Consider the following 18,113-nt stretch of genomic DNA (forward strand, 5'->3'; position numbering starts at 1 on the left):
CGGTATCCAGTCCTACAGGAGTGGATGAAGCTGCTGAGATGATAGGAATGCTCAGATGGACAGCTTCTACCCTAAAATGCCAGAGCGTGCATAAAGGCTTAAAGAGTTTTCCAAAGTGTATGGCGCCGACCCTGATGCATCTGAGTCTTTCCTGGAGAGGATGCCACACTCACCTTGTTGGATTGGAGGAGTCGGTGAAGGAAGCATATGGCTTGGTGTGTGGACATCCACCAAGGCCGGTTTTCTGGTGAGGACAGGTCATCCGCAAAAGCACAAGAACCCGCTGACAAATCCGAAGTCTTCTTCTCCCGTCTGTGCCCCAGGCCACCCCTGCCGTGGGCTGAGTGGCAAGACTCAGTACTGGGTGGTGTCAGCCAGGCCTGCGCTGACAGCGCGATCCCTTCTCCATGGTCCTGGGAAAGCCAGCTAACAAAAGTCCCTAAGGGTAACTGACTCTTTCATCCCCCCCTTTTCCTTCTCCTTCCTTCTCTCCTCTCTCTCCACTCTCTCTTCTCTGTCTCGGTCGCTCTCTCCCTCCCCCTTCCTCCTTGGACAGCTCATTTAGGGATTCACGTGGTCACCATGACCGGTGTCCTGCCACAGTGTGGGTAATGCAGCATTCTGTTCCCAGGCTCCTGCACTCTAGGAGAAGAGGATGGAGAATAGGGCCGGCCAGGCGGAAGTGGATGTGGCCTCCCTGTGGTAAGAGTGTGGGTCCCCAGAGCTCCATGGTAGAATGTTCCTGAAGCTAGATCACAAAGGAGTGGCTGCTGAAAGGGGCTTTCTATGTCTGAAGAACGTGATGTGAGAAGTGGGAACCGCCAAGGCGGGCATTGCGGACACATGAATGCCGTCCTTACATTAGCATTCACCCGGGAGACCGGGAAAGTGGCAGAAAACACAGATGGGCTTTTCAGGATGAGACAGCAGCAGGCTGCAGAATCGCTGCTCGATGGAGAAATGAAAAGAAATTAGCGCCATTAAAGGGAAAGCGCGCCGATGTCTTTTTGTAAAACCCTAACCCCTTTCCTCCACAATTTCAGAACAATGAGTGTTCCTTCCCGCGTCCACTCACCAATTCAGTGCTCTGGTATTTTTAGAAACCCTTCACTTGTCTTCCAAGTAAGGATGTTTATTAAATTTGGTATTCGTTTTTACAATTCTTGGAGTTTAACTTGGAAATCTATCGCTGTTAAAAGCTGCTCAGGGATTTAGGAACTTTTGTTTCTTTTGAAATGTTCACATTTCCTCCAACCTAGTAGAAAAGTCAGAAAGCAGAAATGTCGTTTTTCCACTCCCAGATGGATTTCCATAGGTCAATAACTATAGGTTTTCATAAAATGGTATATCTCCCAGAGAACTCCCAGTAGCTGTAAGTAGGTGTGACTGTAGAAATGATGCTATTCAGTGTCATCACCCTGGAAGATGCGTGCGTCAGATATTCATACCCTGTCTCAGCACCCTGTTCCCCTTTGTCTTCATGCTGACTTGGAGTTCCAACCACATACTCACTAGAACTTGTACATTATTCATTCCAAGTTCCTTGGGGGAAGGATTATGAGGATTTAATAGTCCAATGAGAAAGCATGTGTCATAGTTTGTATTATTTATTTTATTTAGCAGTACCCAGATCCTGATGCTTACTCTGCATGAATTCTACCTCATAAACCATCTCTCCAGTTCTACTTGCTCAGTTTTTTTTTAATTTGGTGTGAGGGTAGGTAGGGTCTCAATTTTTACCTGGATCGTCATCCTCCTATTTATGTCTTCATGAGATAATACTCGGCTTTTTCTCAGGTAAGATGGGATCCGGGCATGCTTTGACCAGGCTGGTCTTAAAAGGTGCACCCTCCGCTCTGCACCTCCATTGGCAGCCACTGTGTTTGAGTGACACGGAGTCCTACAGCCGTCATACCGGGTTACCACTGGCTGCTCTGCACCGAGGGATGTGATGCAGCTGTGGCCCCAGAGCTGAAGGGTGCCCGGACCTCCCACAGCAAACGCCACAGAATTACTAAAACCGAGGATGCTGGGCAAACAACCAGCCAGATCTTTATTTCTTCTTTAAACCTTAGCACTGGTAAATATTATTTTTCCTTTTAAATTCTGATCTTTGTAGATTTTGCTTTCATTAAAAATAGAAAGGAGCTGAGCACAGGGGGCTCATGGTTGCCACCTCCGTTATGTACAAGGCTGAGACCAGAGGGTTCCGTTTCCAAAGCGGCCCAGGCAGAAAAGTCCAAGAGGCTCTGCCTCCAACGAGCCAACCAAATGCCTAGCGGGAAGCATGGTTCAAGTGGCAGCAGGTCAGCCGGGAAAACATGGACGTGACAGTCCCTGAGTTCAAACTGCAGTACTGCCAAAAGGACAGTTTTACAATAGGGATTTTTTGTTGTTATCGTGGTGTGGGGTGCTCTCTCCCTTTGCCTCTCAGTGCCTCAGTTTCTCCTGCCACCGAAGATGAGTTGAGAATAGATACTCCTCCTGAGCAGCCGGGTTATCAGCACAGCAGTACCCGGGGCTCGGTGGGACCCTTGTGTCCTATCGCGTGAAGTTTGACTTTAAAAGGAAGATAGGTAAGCCGGGGAATACAAGTTTGTGAAAAGGACAGTACTCTATTTAAGGAAAGGCTTTCATGAATTCACACTACCAAATCCTTAGCATAAGTAGTAAAGCTGGCTCCTTCGGTGATTCCACAGCGTCAGGGTTAAGACACTTTTCAAAAGACAGGCCGGTGCCAGGTGAAATTGGATGTTGTCATTGGGACAGGGCTCTGCGGGGTCCCAGGCTCCCTTACAGCTCATTTGCCTGGGGTCCCAGCATGGCCCAGAGAGTAATCCAGGCCCTGCTGGGTAGGCGTTCACAGGGAGCAAGGCGGGTGGGAGGCTGTATGGGCCCAGGACAAGCGCAGGGCAGCCTTCTGGCCTTACCACTGGGACGTTCCTTACCGCTGGAACGTTCTTGCTCCCAGGAGAAAGGACGGATCCACCCATGGCCCACAGTCCCTTTGCGTCCTCAGCCTCAGCAAGTGCATGACCTCTGTCTTCTGAAAGAGAGTCCCGGGAGGTGTGCCAGAGCCAGGGCGGGCTCCTACGCAGGAGACCTCCACCCACAAGGCAGCGCATCTCAGAGATGTGTGGATCCGCTCCTCGGTGCTCTGCGCTCACTTAACATTTCACAGAGCTCCTGTATGGACAGAGTTCCTGAGAAAATCATTACACAGTGCTGAAGCGCCAGAAGCCAGGGGCTCTGGAGGGAAAGTCCAGACACGGGATGGCCAAAGAGGCTCTGTCCACAAGCACAGCTGGTGCAAATTTAGTTCTGATCCACCGAGTGAGAGAAAACAGTTACCCGTGGAACGGGACAGTATTTATGGCCTTAGAAGAAGCTCTCTGATGCACACACAAAAATAACCTTGATTTTTGGGGGAAATAGGTCTTCTCCGTGTGCCCGACACCAGCCAGTCCTGCAAAACTTCTGCCCTGTTAGGCTATCGAATTCTGAAAAATACGTCTTCTTTACAATCCTAGAAGCATGATTCTCCAGAAAGACTGCTATCCAAACAAAATGATGTTTGGTATACTTTGGCACTCCAACCAAATACGTTTGAATGTAGATTTTTGTTTTCTCCGATAGTGCATTTGCCATTTGTGTTGCTATTCCTTCCAGCCTAGGGCAACTCTGCTCTAGGAGTATCTATCACACTGCCACTGGGCCGACGGTGGACCTGCTGGCTCCGAGCTGTTATCTGGGTCTATTTTAATGCATATCATAAATCACAAATAGAAACAATCATAAGCATGGCTTTCCTAGTCTATTTTAGATAGTCTGATGCCTGTAGGTCCTTGCTTCATTTAAACCTTGGGTTTTTAGAACTTGCCTGGGGTGGAAAATCTCGTTGTCATCATCGTTGTCTGTAATCACATCGTGACAGACAAGCGAGCATTGTGAATTAAGCCACCGCTGGAGCTCTTGGAGAGAAAGCGGGAGTTTATTTCCAGGGAGCCTCATCTCCACAGCCTGGCCCTCCGCAGTGCTGCTGGTGACCTGCAGACCGAACGCGCTACTCACGTCCGACTCTGCAGGCACTTGTTGCATCCCTGAAGCTGTCTCCTTGTGTCTCACACTCTCCTAATGACCTCAAAGTGTTCTTTGCAGACCTTGACTAAATGGGATGAATGGGTGGGTATGGTGTTCCCCCCTTTCAAGCGAGTGGTCTAGACATTGTCACTTGCCAGACGTGTCCTGGGAGTTTAGACATTGTCACTTGCCAGACGTGTCCTGGGAGTTGGGCTGGGCTGCTCTGGCCAGCTCAGCAAATCCTCCTCCCGCAGGAGGCCAGCCTGGCCCTGCTTGTCCTTCCTAGAAGAATTCCCCCTCTCTGATCTCCTTCCCAAAGAGCCTGGAACACGAAGAGGACTCCCTGATTTAATACATGAGACTAGCAGATGGCTTTTCACTGTTTTCCTGGTCAAAGTATGAAAAAGAGTGGATTCATCTTCTTGTACAATTGGTCTCAGTCCCCTCCATAGATCTATTTTGGTTCTCTTTATCAGTCCTATTAATGAGATCTTTTAATTCTTTAAACTGGGAATATAACTTGTTGCATCTTCTGGTCTTCTTGATTATTCATTTAATTGGGAAAAACGCTATAAATGAATTGACAATTTTTTTTCTCAGCTGAACCAAGTCTCATTTACATCTCAGAGGGAAGTTGAGGTTTAGGTTTAGGTTAGGTTAAAGGTGGGTCTGTACATGATGGACCAGACCTTGAGAGCTAATTCTATACCTCATTACCCCGTCTCCAGACGACACTTCCACGGCCCCTCGTGAACCTCTTCCAGTTAGTGCACAGACATGGAACTGAGAGGCCACTTCATTCCAGCAGAGGTCCTTGGATTTTCCTGTGACATTGGGTAGCTAGGGCAGGTGGCGTTGGGGTAGCTGGGCAGGTGGCGTTGGAGTAGCTAGGGTAGGTGGAGTTGGGTACTTAGGGCAGGTGGTGTTGGGGTACTTAGGGCAGCTGTAGTTAGGGTAGTTGGGGCAGGTGGCGTTGGGGTAGCTGGGGCAGGTGGCATTGGGGTAGCTAGGGCAGGTGGCATTGGGGTACTTAGGGCAGGTGGCGTTGGGGTACTTAGGGCAGGTGGCATTCGGGTACTTAGGGCAGGTGTAGTTGGGGTAGCTGGGGCAGGTGGCGTTGGGGTACTTAGGGCAGGTGGCATTGGGGTAGCTAGGGCAGGTGGAGTTGGGGTAGTGAGGACAGTCAGCAAGGTGGTGAGGAGACCGGGAGGTTCCCAAACTGTGAGTCCCTGGAAAGAGGCTCCCAGTCCCCCTGCGGGTCTCACTGTAAGCCGTGGCTGCTCTGCAGCACCGCTCAGCGCCTGCCCCGCCCTCCATGCCAGTGGGAAGGTGGGGCAGCAGCTGAGCACGGCCCAAGGTACCAGCCCCCGAGGTGTGTGCTCCTCTGGATGAAAAAGGCACACGGATGTGTGGGGGAGATCAACTTTCCTTTTTTCTAGAAATGCCACCTCTTTAGCGCCTGATAATTAAATAAGTGCGTTTTCATCATTTATTGGAAGGCTTCCCATTCTGTTCCAGCCGGCTGGCATTCTTACATTTATAGCCATGTTATGAACCTCGGAGCGGGAGCTTGTTTGATTCACAGTTCAAACCGTTCCACACCTGTGGGCTGGGGTCTAGAACCAGTGCTTACTGAGCATCACACCCAAATTCCCCATGCTGTCTCAGCACTCCAGCCCCTCGGTTAACACGGCAAATGGCTTCTTGTCTCCGCATACACCCTCTTCCTGCCCCGCCATACATAGTTGAGCTGCCCCTACCGGCCTTCTGCATTTCCAATGGCTCCAGCAAAGCAGGTAACACGAGGAGCTAACCACAGGGCAGATCAGTGCTCCTATGCATACTCCTATGCATTACTCGAGTAAGCCAGCTGTTTTTCTCATCAGTCATCTGCTGTGCTGCCATCTAGGAAGCTAAGCTAGACAAACCGAAGAGCAGAAGCCAACGGAAAGCAGGCAAGGGTGCTTGAAGGGGAAGGCTAGACCGCGTGCTCGCCGGGCTCTAATTAGAAATCACGGAATCAGCTGCATATCCTTCCACTCAGGCCACCGTCATGAAGGAGTGTCAGCCCCTCCTGGCTGTTGTCGTTGTGTGGCGAGTTCCTGTGTCTGTGTCTGTGCAATGTCACTACTACACCTTCCCACTCCAGGAACATCACACACCAGACCACGCGAGGGCAGAGACCGGGCTGGCGCTTGCCGCCCTGGATGAAGAGGAGTTAGAAGCTGAGGGCCGACACGCTGGCTACATAAGGATGAACTGACTGTGCTTGAGGATCCGCAGGATGACTTGGGTCCCAGCTGATCATCCCATGGCTGTTTATTTTTCCGGCCATCCGTCTGGCCGGCCCACCTTCAGGGGGGTTGCTCGATCTCATTGTTGTGGGAAGTCCCACAGCAAGCCACATGTTGGCCATCAACTTCCGATGAGCTTATGGGTCTGTGTGAGTGGCACAGCTGGCGCCCGGCAGTGCACAACCTGCGCACACTGGGCTGATGCACAGACGCAGTGTGCAAGACACTGGGAGCCTCCCGCAGCAGGGCGGTGAAAGCGGGCTAAGCAGCCGTGTGTGCTCAGACTGCACAGTGGGAGTGAGAGGCCAGGACCAGCACACCACCTTCGTTCTGAACAGGCAGGCCTCGCACCGCTGAGCCCTAGTAAGTCTCTTGGTCCCCGCAGCCTCCCCCTTTCTTCCAGTGGATATAGACCACATGTCTACCAGCCCCATGGAAAAGGAAGTTCTTCCCTGTTCTGGAAACAGGGCTGGGAACAAGGTAGGTCGCACTCTTCGTTGTGAAAATGCATATGGAGGAAAACAATCAAGCTGTTTTCCCGAGTGGTGCAAGCTACAAGGAGATAAACAAGTGCCAGGTGTGGTATGATGGCAAGTGGCTGCCGGCCACCCCCTGAACCGCGCGTGTCTGGAAAACCTGCCCAAGAGGCAGGAGCTGTGGGAAGAGGCGGGGAAGGGCGCTCGGGAGACCAGGGAGCCTGGATTAGCAGTGAGGAAGCCTTGAGGCGGGAATGAACACGCGTGGCGTAGAGAAAGGCTGTCCTCTCCTCCGAGAGCTGCGGAGATTGGCCGTGCGGGTCACTGGCAGCGTGAGGGCTGCCTACATGGTTTGCTCCCCAGTCAAGGCATCTGCAGCAGGGCCAGATTGCTGGTGGAGGCCCCCACTCTGCTTCTCCTGCTCCAGGCTCTTCCACTTCTCCTCTTTGGCTTGTGTGCTGGGTAATCTCCCCAAGTGTTTGGGATTAAAACCCAGCCACCTCCGCTCAGGCTCTCTCTCAGTTCGGGCAGCTGACATTGAGCTGCTCTTGGCAGGTGAAGAAATATCATGTTTTTAAAACTTCCTCCAGGGCAGGCTGTTTCTGCAGAAAGGCCTGCAGACTTTAATTTTGAAGCACCTTAATCAAAGCCCTCTGAAGGGCAATTTAGGTCACAGTCCTGTACAATGAATCGTTTTCCAAGTAAAGCAGACCCGGAAATAGCTGATGAAACTGTAGAAGATAATGCAGAAGTTAATGCATATTTGATTTGTTTACCCCTTCAGAAAGTTCTTATCTGATCAGGAAAGCTTCTGCTTCCATCACTGAAATTTGAGGTCTCCTGATAGCTGAGATTCTGGAGTCATTTCACCATCCACCCTACTCCAGGGCCATTACAGGAAATAAAAAATTTATCAGTGCTCACAGCGGTGTCCCTCTCCCGGGCCGGAGGCCCCTGTCTGAGACAGCAGAGCGTGGGTCGCCAGATCCCCGTGAACCAGCTGCGCAGCCTAGCCGGCCAAGGTCAAGCAGGAGACTCTGAAGATCAAAAGCCTAAGCTTTCATTTGCCCAGCAATTTGCATGTCGTGTAAAAGCTGTAACTTAGTGTTTCCACCGAGTGGATGGGGAGGAGAAGGGAGAGTGCCAGGGGCAGCCACAGGTCCTCACTGAGGTTAAAGTTCGTCCTGTCTCCCCTCCCCCTACTGTGTTACTTAAAGATAAGTCGGTGTGGGATTTCATTATCAACGGTGAAATTTGAAGTCATAATGACTGCCTTGCCTGTGCTTATTAAGTGACATCGGACAGCCGTCTTTCCCCAGGACTTCTCTCTCTTCCTCGGTGTCAGCTCCAGGTTCCTTCCTGGCAGGGTTCAGCATTCGGTGTCACATTGTGCATGGCCTTCACGGCCGGGCCGTAGCCATCCCTTCTCTCTGAAGCAAGGTCCACGTCAGATGATCACAGACACATAGACACGTACTCACTGCTCTAGAAAGACTCTGCACAGGATCTGCCGTCTTATCTATAAAACTGCATCTCTTCAAGCAAAGGCCTACCCGCCGCCTCCCTGCCTGTGGGCAGTCATTAAGTGAGCAGAATATTCTGGGCGCTCGACACTGTGAAGAGGGAAGAAAGATTTATTGTTCCCATCTGTTTAGCCAACTGGCCCATCCTCAGTCCGGTGGAGAGGCTCTGCCCTGAACTGAACCTGGTGCCGGCTTCTGGGTGGGTTGTGATTTCTCTGTTCTCTTGGCGGGTACCAATATAGCTGTGTCCTAACTGCCATGACACTGCCATTAGATATTGCAATAGTAGCATAAGATCTCTAACTTGGGCTTGTTCAAGATTGTCTTGGATATTCTCAGCCAAGATCAAGTAAATCAGACTCTATCCTAGGCATAGAGACTTTATGGGTTCCCAGTTGACCACGAAGTACAGCTGCAGGTGAGAGCCACTCACTGAGGACTTCTGGTATGTCTGCGGGTTCTGTCAAGGCCTGGGGAAAATTGTCCCTTCTGGCTCCTTCCGGAAAATTGTCTGGCCTAATCCCTCTTCAACACATAGTTCTTGGAAAGTGTTCACATCATGTCATCTGGTTCAACACAACAGGGGTGTGATGGTAGCTTCTTTCCACCTGACATTTTTCTGTTGACTTTGATTTTCTTTAACCCAATTCATCTTCAATTTTTAAAATGTACTGTGAAGCCAGGCGCCAGTGGTTCACGCCTGTCATCCTAGCTACTCAGGAGGCTGAGATCTGAGAATCACGGTTCAAAGCCAGCCTGGGCAGGAAAGACCGTGGGACTCTTATCTCCAACAAAGCACCAGAAAACCGAAACTGGCACTGTGGCTCAAGTAGTTTAGTGTTGGCCTTGAGCTGAAGACCTAAGGGACAGTGCCCAGCCCCAGAGTTCAAGCCCCAGGACCAATTTAAAAAAATAAATGAAATAAAATAAAATTTACTGTGAGCTAAGAATTGCTAGATAAATCAAGAACGCCATATTCTTTAAAGACCTTTCATAGCCTTCAAAACCCTACCGCTTTAATATCTACTTGTTACTTTGTTACTGTTAGGTTTGGATTTAGTGGGAAAATGGACCTCTTATTAGGTCTTTGGTTTTAAACTCCTAAACCTCTTCCATTAAGTCTTTAAAAATTAAGGTTTAGTGAACTCCCACATGCACCTGATAGTGTTACCATGGAAGGATTCAGCCTGATAAAACGTACTTAGAAATTATTTTCTATTCAACAATGCAGTTCAACGATGAGAGCTGTGTACACTGCATGCAGTGACCTCGGCCCCTTCCAGACTTCCTTCCCAGTCACACTGACAAAACATTTGAATTCAAGCATTTAAAATATCTGGTAGACATGGCCAGCCTGGAAAGGAAGAAAAGCCTGGGAATGGATTCCCAGATCTAGTCCCCACCAACAGCAGGCCAATTAAATGCTGAGATCACTCGGGAAGAGTTTAATGAAGCATCTTGTCGTCAGAGCGGTAGGAAGTGTGTCTTCATCTTAAGTCTGTCGGACATGTACACATGCTGCCACGGCGCGAAGAGTGTGGCAGGAAGGGACCAGAAATCAAACTTACCGCCCCTCCCCCTCTCTCTGTCAATACAGGCGCTGCAGAGATATGTAGATATGGATATATGTCTTTTGTCTGTGCCTTGCTCTGTCTCATCACCAGTTGCACACGGGAGCGGGGAGCAGGCTGAGCCGGAAGCTTGCGTCTGGAAGTGGGTTTGTGGGGAAGGAGGCAGCAGAAGCAGTCCCGGGGCATTGTGGCTGGAGATCACCGCTGGGCAGGAGGGGGACTGGTGAGGCTGGGAAGGGAAGGACTCCTGTTGGACCGGCTGCCACACGTGGCCCGTGCTCTCTCCCGGGAGCTGGCCCGTCAGCCGAGGATGCTGGCGGGGATCCCGTGTCTCCACTCAGGGCTCTGCCCCGGGAGCTGTGCCGGAGGCTGGACTTCTACACATCCTGGGAATCAGAGGCAGAAAGGAGGCAGTTGTGCAGACCGCTCATCCACACCCTGCCCTGTCTCCCCTCCTTCCTGCCTGGTGGTGGCCTGCGGATGGCCAGCCGCTTCCCCATCCCACGTGGCAGGGGGGCTGGGCCAGGCACGGTGGCCTGCCCAGCTCCACTTGCACCATTTTGCTGATAGACATCTCCCTCTCCTCCATCCCGGAAGGCCGCGTCTGTGAGCAGGCCGCGTCTGTGGGCAGGCCGCGTCCGTGGGCAGGCCGCGTCTGTGGGCAGGCCGCGTGGGGGCTTGGGGGTCCGTTTGTGCCTGGACAGGCTGGGCTTTCATTCCCGCACTATCAGAGCCTCTGGTTTCAGGCCTTTCCGTTCGACTTCCCTGGGGTCTTGCATCCTGCCTGGCTTCCCTGCTGTAGACCAGGCTCAAGCCCAGCAGTCCAGTTCATGTGTGTGTTTGCTTGCGTACATGTTAATCACGTTTATTTTGTGAGTTTTGTATTTATTTCTTATCTGTTTTTAAAGCAGTTTTTCCCATCGAGAACCTCTTAGCGGAGCTTTCTCAGCGTAACTTTTGCAGGAGGTTGGCGTTGCGTTTATCTCCCTGTGGTCTGGAATCTGGGAAACCCCGGGTTCTTCCCAGATTTCCAGTATGAGTTTGTCATCACACTGGCAGCCTTCCCATCTGCTGTCCTCCCCGTCTCAGCCCGTGCCCATGACGCTGTCCTCCATGCAGTCCCTGTGCTGGAGTCACACAGGGAGCTAGGACAAAATCCCAGCATACAAAGCCCACCGTGACGCGCTGTGTTCATGTTCTCTCGCACAGGTCAGAACTGTGGCGGTTTGGTGCAGGGACCGAATGGCACCATCGAGAGCCCCGGCTTCCCCCACGGGTACCCAAACTACGCCAACTGCACCTGGATGGTGATCGCTGGAGAGCGTAACAGGATCCAGCTCTCCTTCCACACCTTCGCGCTGGAGGAGGACTTCGACATCCTGTCGGTCTACGATGGACAGCCCCAGCAAGGGAACCTGAAAGTGAGGTAAAGCGGGGTTCTGGGCACTGTCTGGGGGGCAGAGATGCCGCAGATCCAGGTTCCAAAACACACGTGGGATGATTATTAAGTGTCATAATCAGAAAGGAAAAGTCAAGTCACTGCAAAGGGAAAACTAAGGATGTCAGGCTTTTGTCAAATCATGTACGATGTCTTGGTTATACTTGAAAACTTCTCCTGGAAAGCAATTGTTGACTTCATTTGTAGATTTCACATTGCTGGAGATCTGTGGAGCAGTGTCCTCAAGGTAATTTAAATCCAGTTACGGCACATCACTGTCTTCAAGCACTGTGGATTGGGGGAAATCACAAAGATGAGGGAGCTAGAACAATTTAGACAACAATACAGAGAACCTTCAGTGTGTGAGCAAACACACTCAGCGAGAACACCGGTGTGGGCTGGGGAGGAATGGCCCAGGCTGCTGAATTCTCTGGAAAGATTTTCTTTTAGACAATCAACATTGATTTTTTTCTTGTGATGTATGATTTTTACCATGAGGAAAGAAAAATAGCATTCCATGGAATTATTTAAACTTTCCTCACATGTGCACGTAGCCTTTCTTAATTAGCAAAGGAGTATTGCTTTCAAAGAATCAGATTTTCACCACTGATTCTGATAAGTGATTTTTACACTTTTTATTGTTTCTAATCTTTGCATTTTTGAAAGACAAGGCATGTTTGTCAAATCTGTACGAATGAGCAATATCTTCCTCCTCAGTGAACTTATTTAAAAATATACATCCATGGTCAACAAAGTCTACATCTTCTCGCTTTAAAATTCTGCATTAGTCAGAGGTTGTGTTTAATGTCTGAAAGTTTGAACAAAAATTGACCACTGGTAGGAAGAATTGCACTGCTCCAATAATAAAATGTTATCACTGCCAGTGCCAGCTGAAACGTACAAAATCATAGATTATTAATAGGATTGTTGGGTGAAATACATAGCTTATTTTGATTTGTAAATCTAGTTAACAAATTTATGCCATCACCACTACATGGTTAGTGTATTAAATACAATGTGTTTCCTAATGTATTTTGAAATACTTTATATATTCACTATCCACTTTCAAATATAAAATACCTTTTTCTGCAATATTTGTTGTCTGTGTTTAGAAACAAGATTTTTCCATTTATTATGGAGTGGTCCTTTCCTGTTTAAGTTGGCTAAATAAATCTTCTTTCATTTTATGGATTTATGGTGCTACCTTTGGTTGTTTGTACAAAGCACCTGCAGTATATCCTTGGTCAGTTTGTATGAGATTTTTTAACTCTCACCTTTCTCTGCTAAATGTATTTACTTTATATCTGCATGTCCGACTCTTTGGGAATGATGGCATGTTAAAATAGCAAAGTGAAACAGACTGCACACAGTGCAGGGAAATAAATTAAAATACACATTAATCAAATAGCAACTCATAGAACTGATGTTACAATTAATTCTTTTTCATTAATAATGTCTAGTTAATATGTACTAAAATGCCTTCATTTTTCCTTTCCTTAATATTTCCATTTCCTGTCATTCCTTCACATAGAGAAAATATGTTTTGTGTGCTAATTCGATTGACTGCCTGCTGCTCAGTAGCTCCAACAATTCATAATCCTCTTATTTCTGAAGGATGATATTAATATCATTTTTCTGTTAACAAACTCTATAATATGGCTTCCTTGTGCTCTTCAGTTTTATGACAGGAGTGAAAATGGAAATATTAAGGTTGGAACAATTACACTTAGCATGTCTTTGCTTTTAAAAATATTTGGTGGCACTGGGGTTTGAACTTGGGATCTGGGACTTGCTGGACACCGGGCCTGTCTGCAGCACAGTCTTTCTCTGTACAATGCCTTTGGGAAGCTGCCGTGACAGCCCTGGGCCACCGCACGTGGCTGGTTTCCTGTGTCTTAATTTGAGGGCCCAATGAGACATATCCAAAATGGCGAGTCTACCCCGGGAAGGCACCCCCTCAATGGGGGATGGCTGTGGGACACTGTGGTCCTCAGCCTTAGAGAGATACTGTCAGCAAGAGACAAACAACACAGGGGGCCCTGTGAGTTTCTAGCGTCTGTGTCTGGATTTTGGTTTGTGTTTCTTGTCTCCTCCCATTGGGGACATCACCCAATAATAAGTCAGGTCTCAACTTGTGTCTTGTCCTTAAAGTAAGGTTGAAACTTTCATCTTAATGTCGAATGACATAATTCTTCTTCCTGTCTCCGTGCCTGGCCTGCTTAGGTGGGTGCCATTCTTAGGGGGTGTCCTGGCTCTTTGGGGGTCTATTCTAGCTATCGTAACTTCAATTGGCAAGGAAAGTCTGATCTGATGGGTAACTGCCGTGCTGGTTGAATACGTGACAATTAGAAGTAGGCGGCACCTGCTGTCGGGAAAGGTGGAAGGAGGGTCATCAGAAGGACGACCCTCAGATAGTGGCAGGTTACAGGTGGTAGCGAAGGCCATTGGCTCCGGGGAGAGCACTGGGTGATGGTTCCTCCCCATTCTATCGGGGAGCCATTGACTTAGTCTCACCCACAGTCACCTGACCACACCTGAGCTGTGCTGGGGTAACAAGGATAGCCGGGTGAGCCGTGGGAAGTCCAGCGCGGGCAGCGCGGCCACCCAGGAGCTGTTCCAGAGGGCCGCCGCGGCTCTGCTTCACGAGTTCTTTGCATAGCTGAGAAGACGCGCTGACTGGAGAGCGCTGCTTGTTTGTCACTGACATGAGCGTTTCACTATAAGAGCGTGTCACTATTGGCTCACCACAGGAGGAATTGCACTGCTTCAGTAATAAAGCGTCATCACGCCGAGGCCAGCTGAAGTTACGGAATCATAGACTGTTAATGGGTTTGTGGGGTGGAACACATCTAGTTCATTTTGATTTGTAAATCTAATTCGCATATTTATGTCATCACTACTGCATGGTTAGTGTATCGAATGTGATGTGCTTCCTTAATGTATTTTGAAATATCTTATTTATATATTCACTATCCACTTTCTGAATGGACATAAGAGGCAGAGTGAATCCCTAGCTGGCAAAATGGAACACTTAAGTTTAGAATAATTGAGTTTATTACAGTTTGAACATCAAAATTTTAAAATTAGAAAAACTTAAACTATAATTTACACATTATAATTTATAAATATACTCTTCCTGGGCTAGTTCTTTAGTGCAAACACATTGATGACACATACAGAATTTGTACCACATGTACCCCATGGATAAATTCAATTTTCACATGTAGTTTGGAAAGCTGGAGCAAGACTTCTCCCCAGTTCCTCATTGACTTTTCTGAGCCGTCAGAGTCTATTGATGAAAGCTGGGCTCATATCGGCACAGCACCTCATGCTTTCTCCCTCTCCACCGTGGTCTGATCGCTCAGTCACTATCCTAAAAGCTTGATGTTGCAGCAAGACCCCCTTACCCAAAGGCACTTCCAGGAAGAGCTGTGGCGTGGGCTCTGTGTGCTTCTTTCTGGCTGGCCAGGACACACACCGTGACAGTCCTGCCTCTTGTCCCCTCTCTGTTCCATGATGTGTGCATGCAGCAAGTTGAGACTTCCAGATGGAAGCTTCCTGGTACCAGCAGCTCCACCCATGGCTGGGCTCCGTTTCCAGGAGTCCTCCCTGCGCTCCTCTTCCAGGAGTCCTCCCTGCGCTCCTCTTCCAGGCCCCTCCCTGCGCTCCTCTTCCAGGAGTCCTCCCTGGGCTCCTCTTCCAGGCCCCTCCCTGCGCTCCTCTTCCAGGAGTCCTCCCTGCGCTCCTCTTCCAGGAGTCCTCCCTGCGCTCCTCTTCCAGGAGTCCTCTCTGGGCTCCTCTTCCAGGCCCCTCCCTGCGCTCCTCTTCCAGGAGTCCTCCCTGGGCTCCTCTTCCAGGCCCCTCCCTGGGCTCCTCTTCCAGGCCCCTCCCTGCGCTCCTCTTCCAGGAGTCCTCCCTGCACTCCTCTTCCAGGCCCCTTCTTGTGCTCCTCTTCCAGGAGTCCTCCCTGGGCTCCTCTTCCAGGAGTCCTCCCTGCGCTCCTCTTCCAGGCCCCTCCCTGGGCTCCTCTTCCAGGCCCCTCCCTGGGCTCCTCTTCCAGGCCCCTCCCTGCGCTCCTCTTCCAGGAGTCCTCCCTGGGCTCCTCTTCCAGGAGTCCTCCCTGCGCTCCTCTTCCAGGAGTCCTCCCTGCGCTCCTCTTCCAGGAGTCCTCCCTGCGCTCCTCTTCCAGGCCCCTCCCTGGGCTCCTCTTCCAGGCCCCTCCCTGTGCTCCTCTTCCAGGCCCCTCCCTGCTCCAGCCCTGTGCATGTTTCCCCACGCAGCTCATGTCTCTACAGGCCTCGTCCTGAGCTGACCCTGTGATACAATTACGACTCCTGTTTCTGCCTCTGAGCTGTTCCTCTGCCACTCTGAGGTCCATTTTCTAGAACCCGGTTGCATTTATTTTACTTTCCAAGGGAAACAGAGACCACACAACCTTCCCTCTGAGCTTGGCTGGTGCAGGCCGTGAACTTCGCCCGTGAGCTCCCTGTGTCCCTGGCAGTCAGCCCCCTTGCTGGACTCCACTTCTGTTCTGATGTTACTGTCCTGTGTTCACACAACCGAGGGCAGTGTCCGGAGTGAGAATTGTGGTGGTGAGGTCCGGGTGTGGGAGCCACAGAAGGCCATTCCTGTGGGGTGGCTGTGCCCTGCCCCCCTCCCTGTGGGGCGGCTCTGCCCTGCCCCCTCCCTGTGGGGCGGCTCTGCCCTGCCCCCCTTTTCTCTTGCAGGAACCTTCCCTGCGTCTCTGTCACCCTCTCTGATGTGGGGACTGACAGGTGACACGTGTTCTCTGAGTGCGAAATAGTATTTATTTGTTCAAAATCAGAGAAAAATTGAAGTTGAGCCAGACATCAGTCTCCAGCTGTGATAACATAATGGTACTGAAGGTTATAGAGAGACCCATTAAAATATAGCAGAATGAATAAATGTGACCCCGTGAGGATAAACTGCATCCTGCAAATGCGGAAAATCAACACCTATTATTCGGTGAGTATTGTGGGATACAGGGCTTGGCGTTTGTCGCCACTTTCTCACGCTCTCTAACTCTTACAAGATGATTCCTGATTGTCTGCAATGAGGATAATGAAGAGGTTAGAAATGGAAGCCTCAGGAGTGTAGAAATTAGGAAGTCAGAATATGTGTTGCTAGAATATCACAGCTTTTGTCTAGGTTCCTCAAAGTGCAATAATGTACACGACTGCACAAGCGTTAGCCACCCTCCATGGACCCCACGGACCATTAACCGAGAGGATGTTTCAGCAGCTTGGCCTCTGAGGGCTGGGAGAAGGAAGGTTCCAGGCGCAAGTGGTGATATGGGGCCGGAGATCTGGTCTCATGGAATCCCACCCTCCTGTTGCAGTGTCACTGTGAGATTCCCCAGGGAGCCATTTTTGGGTGAATTGTGTGATAAAATCCTAGCGTAGTCTGTGACCCTCAGCCATCAGGTGGCTGCTGTGCTAGCCGAGGCTCCGAGGACCAAGGCCGGAGCCTCTGTGGAAGCCAGCGTGGGCTTCGCCTCATCTGACACCAACTGGCCCTGGCACCCTGTGCCTCACCCACGGCTGGGGTCGGCGTGCTTGGCCAGGATGGTGTGGGTGAGCCTGGACAGGCACTGTGGGTGAGCCTGGACGGGCACCACGGGTGAGCCTGGATGGGCACCGTGGGTAGCCTGGACGGGCACTGTGGGTAGCCTGGATGGGCACCGTGGGTAGCCTGGACGGGCACTGAGGGTAGCCTGGACGGGCACTGTGGGTAGCCTGGACGGGCACCACGGGTGAGCCTGGACGGGCACCATGTGTAGCCTGGACGGGCACCACGGGTGAGCCTGGACGGGCACGGGCACTGTGGATAGCCTGGACTGGCACCACGGGTGAGACTGGACTGGCACTGTGGGTGAGCCTGGACGGGCACCATGGGTGAGCCTGGACAGGCACCGTTGGTAGCCTGGACGGGCACCGTGGGTAGCCTGGACAGGCACTGTGGGTAGCCTGGACGGGCACTGTGGGTGAGCCTGGACGGGCACTGTGGGTAGCCTGGACGGGCACCACGGGTGAGCCTGGACGGGCACCACGGGTGAGACTGGACGGGCACCGTGGGTAGCCTGGATGGGCACTGTGGGTAGCCTGGACGGGCACCGTGGGTAGCCTGGACGGGCACCGTGGGTAGCCTGGACGGGCACCACAGGTGAGCCTGGACGGGCACCATGGGTGAGCCTGGATGGGCAGTGTGGGTAGCCTGGACGGGCACCATGGGTGAGCCTGGACGGGCACCACGGGTGAGACTGGATGGGCACTGTGGGTAGCCTGGACGGGCACTGTGGGTAGCCTGGACGGGCACCACAGGTGAGCCTGGACGGGCACCATGTGTAGCCTGGACGGGCACCACGGGTGAGCCTGGACAGGCACCATGGGTAGCCTGGACGGGCACCGTGGGTAGCCTGGACGGGCACTGTGGGTAGCCTGGATGGGCACTGTGGGTAGCCTGGACGGGCACCGTGGGTAGCCTGGACGGGCACCACAGGTGAGCCTGGACGGGCACCATGGGGTGAGCCTGGACGGGCACTGTGGGTAGCCTGGACGGGCACCATGGGTGAGCCTGGATGGGCAGTGTGGGTAGCCTGGACGGGCACCACGGGTGAGCCTGGACGGGCACCACGGGTGAGCCTGGACAGGCACCATTGGTAGCCTGGACGGGCACCGTGGGTAGCCTGGACAGGCACTGTGGGTAGCCTG

At 51.3% G+C, this 18,113-nt stretch overlaps 1 protein-coding gene across 1 annotated transcript in view; it reads left to right on the forward strand.

The window, feature by feature from the left end:
• Csmd1 (CUB and Sushi multiple domains 1) overlaps nt 1-18,113 on the forward strand; it is a 1,029,359-nt gene that overhangs the window by 199,036 nt on the left and 812,210 nt on the right. The window contains exon 2 of the mRNA XM_070015936.1: nt 11,154-11,370. Coding sequence (XP_069872037.1) covers nt 11,154-11,370 — 217 coding nt within the window. The remainder of the gene's footprint in view (nt 1-11,153; nt 11,371-18,113) is intronic.

The sequence above is a fragment of the Dipodomys merriami genome, unplaced genomic scaffold, assembly GCF_024711535.1.
Source record: "Dipodomys merriami isolate MVZ:Mamm:240054 unplaced genomic scaffold, mDipMer1.0.p SCAF_12, whole genome shotgun sequence".
NCBI classification, from domain to species: domain Eukaryota; kingdom Metazoa; phylum Chordata; class Mammalia; order Rodentia; family Heteromyidae; genus Dipodomys; species Dipodomys merriami.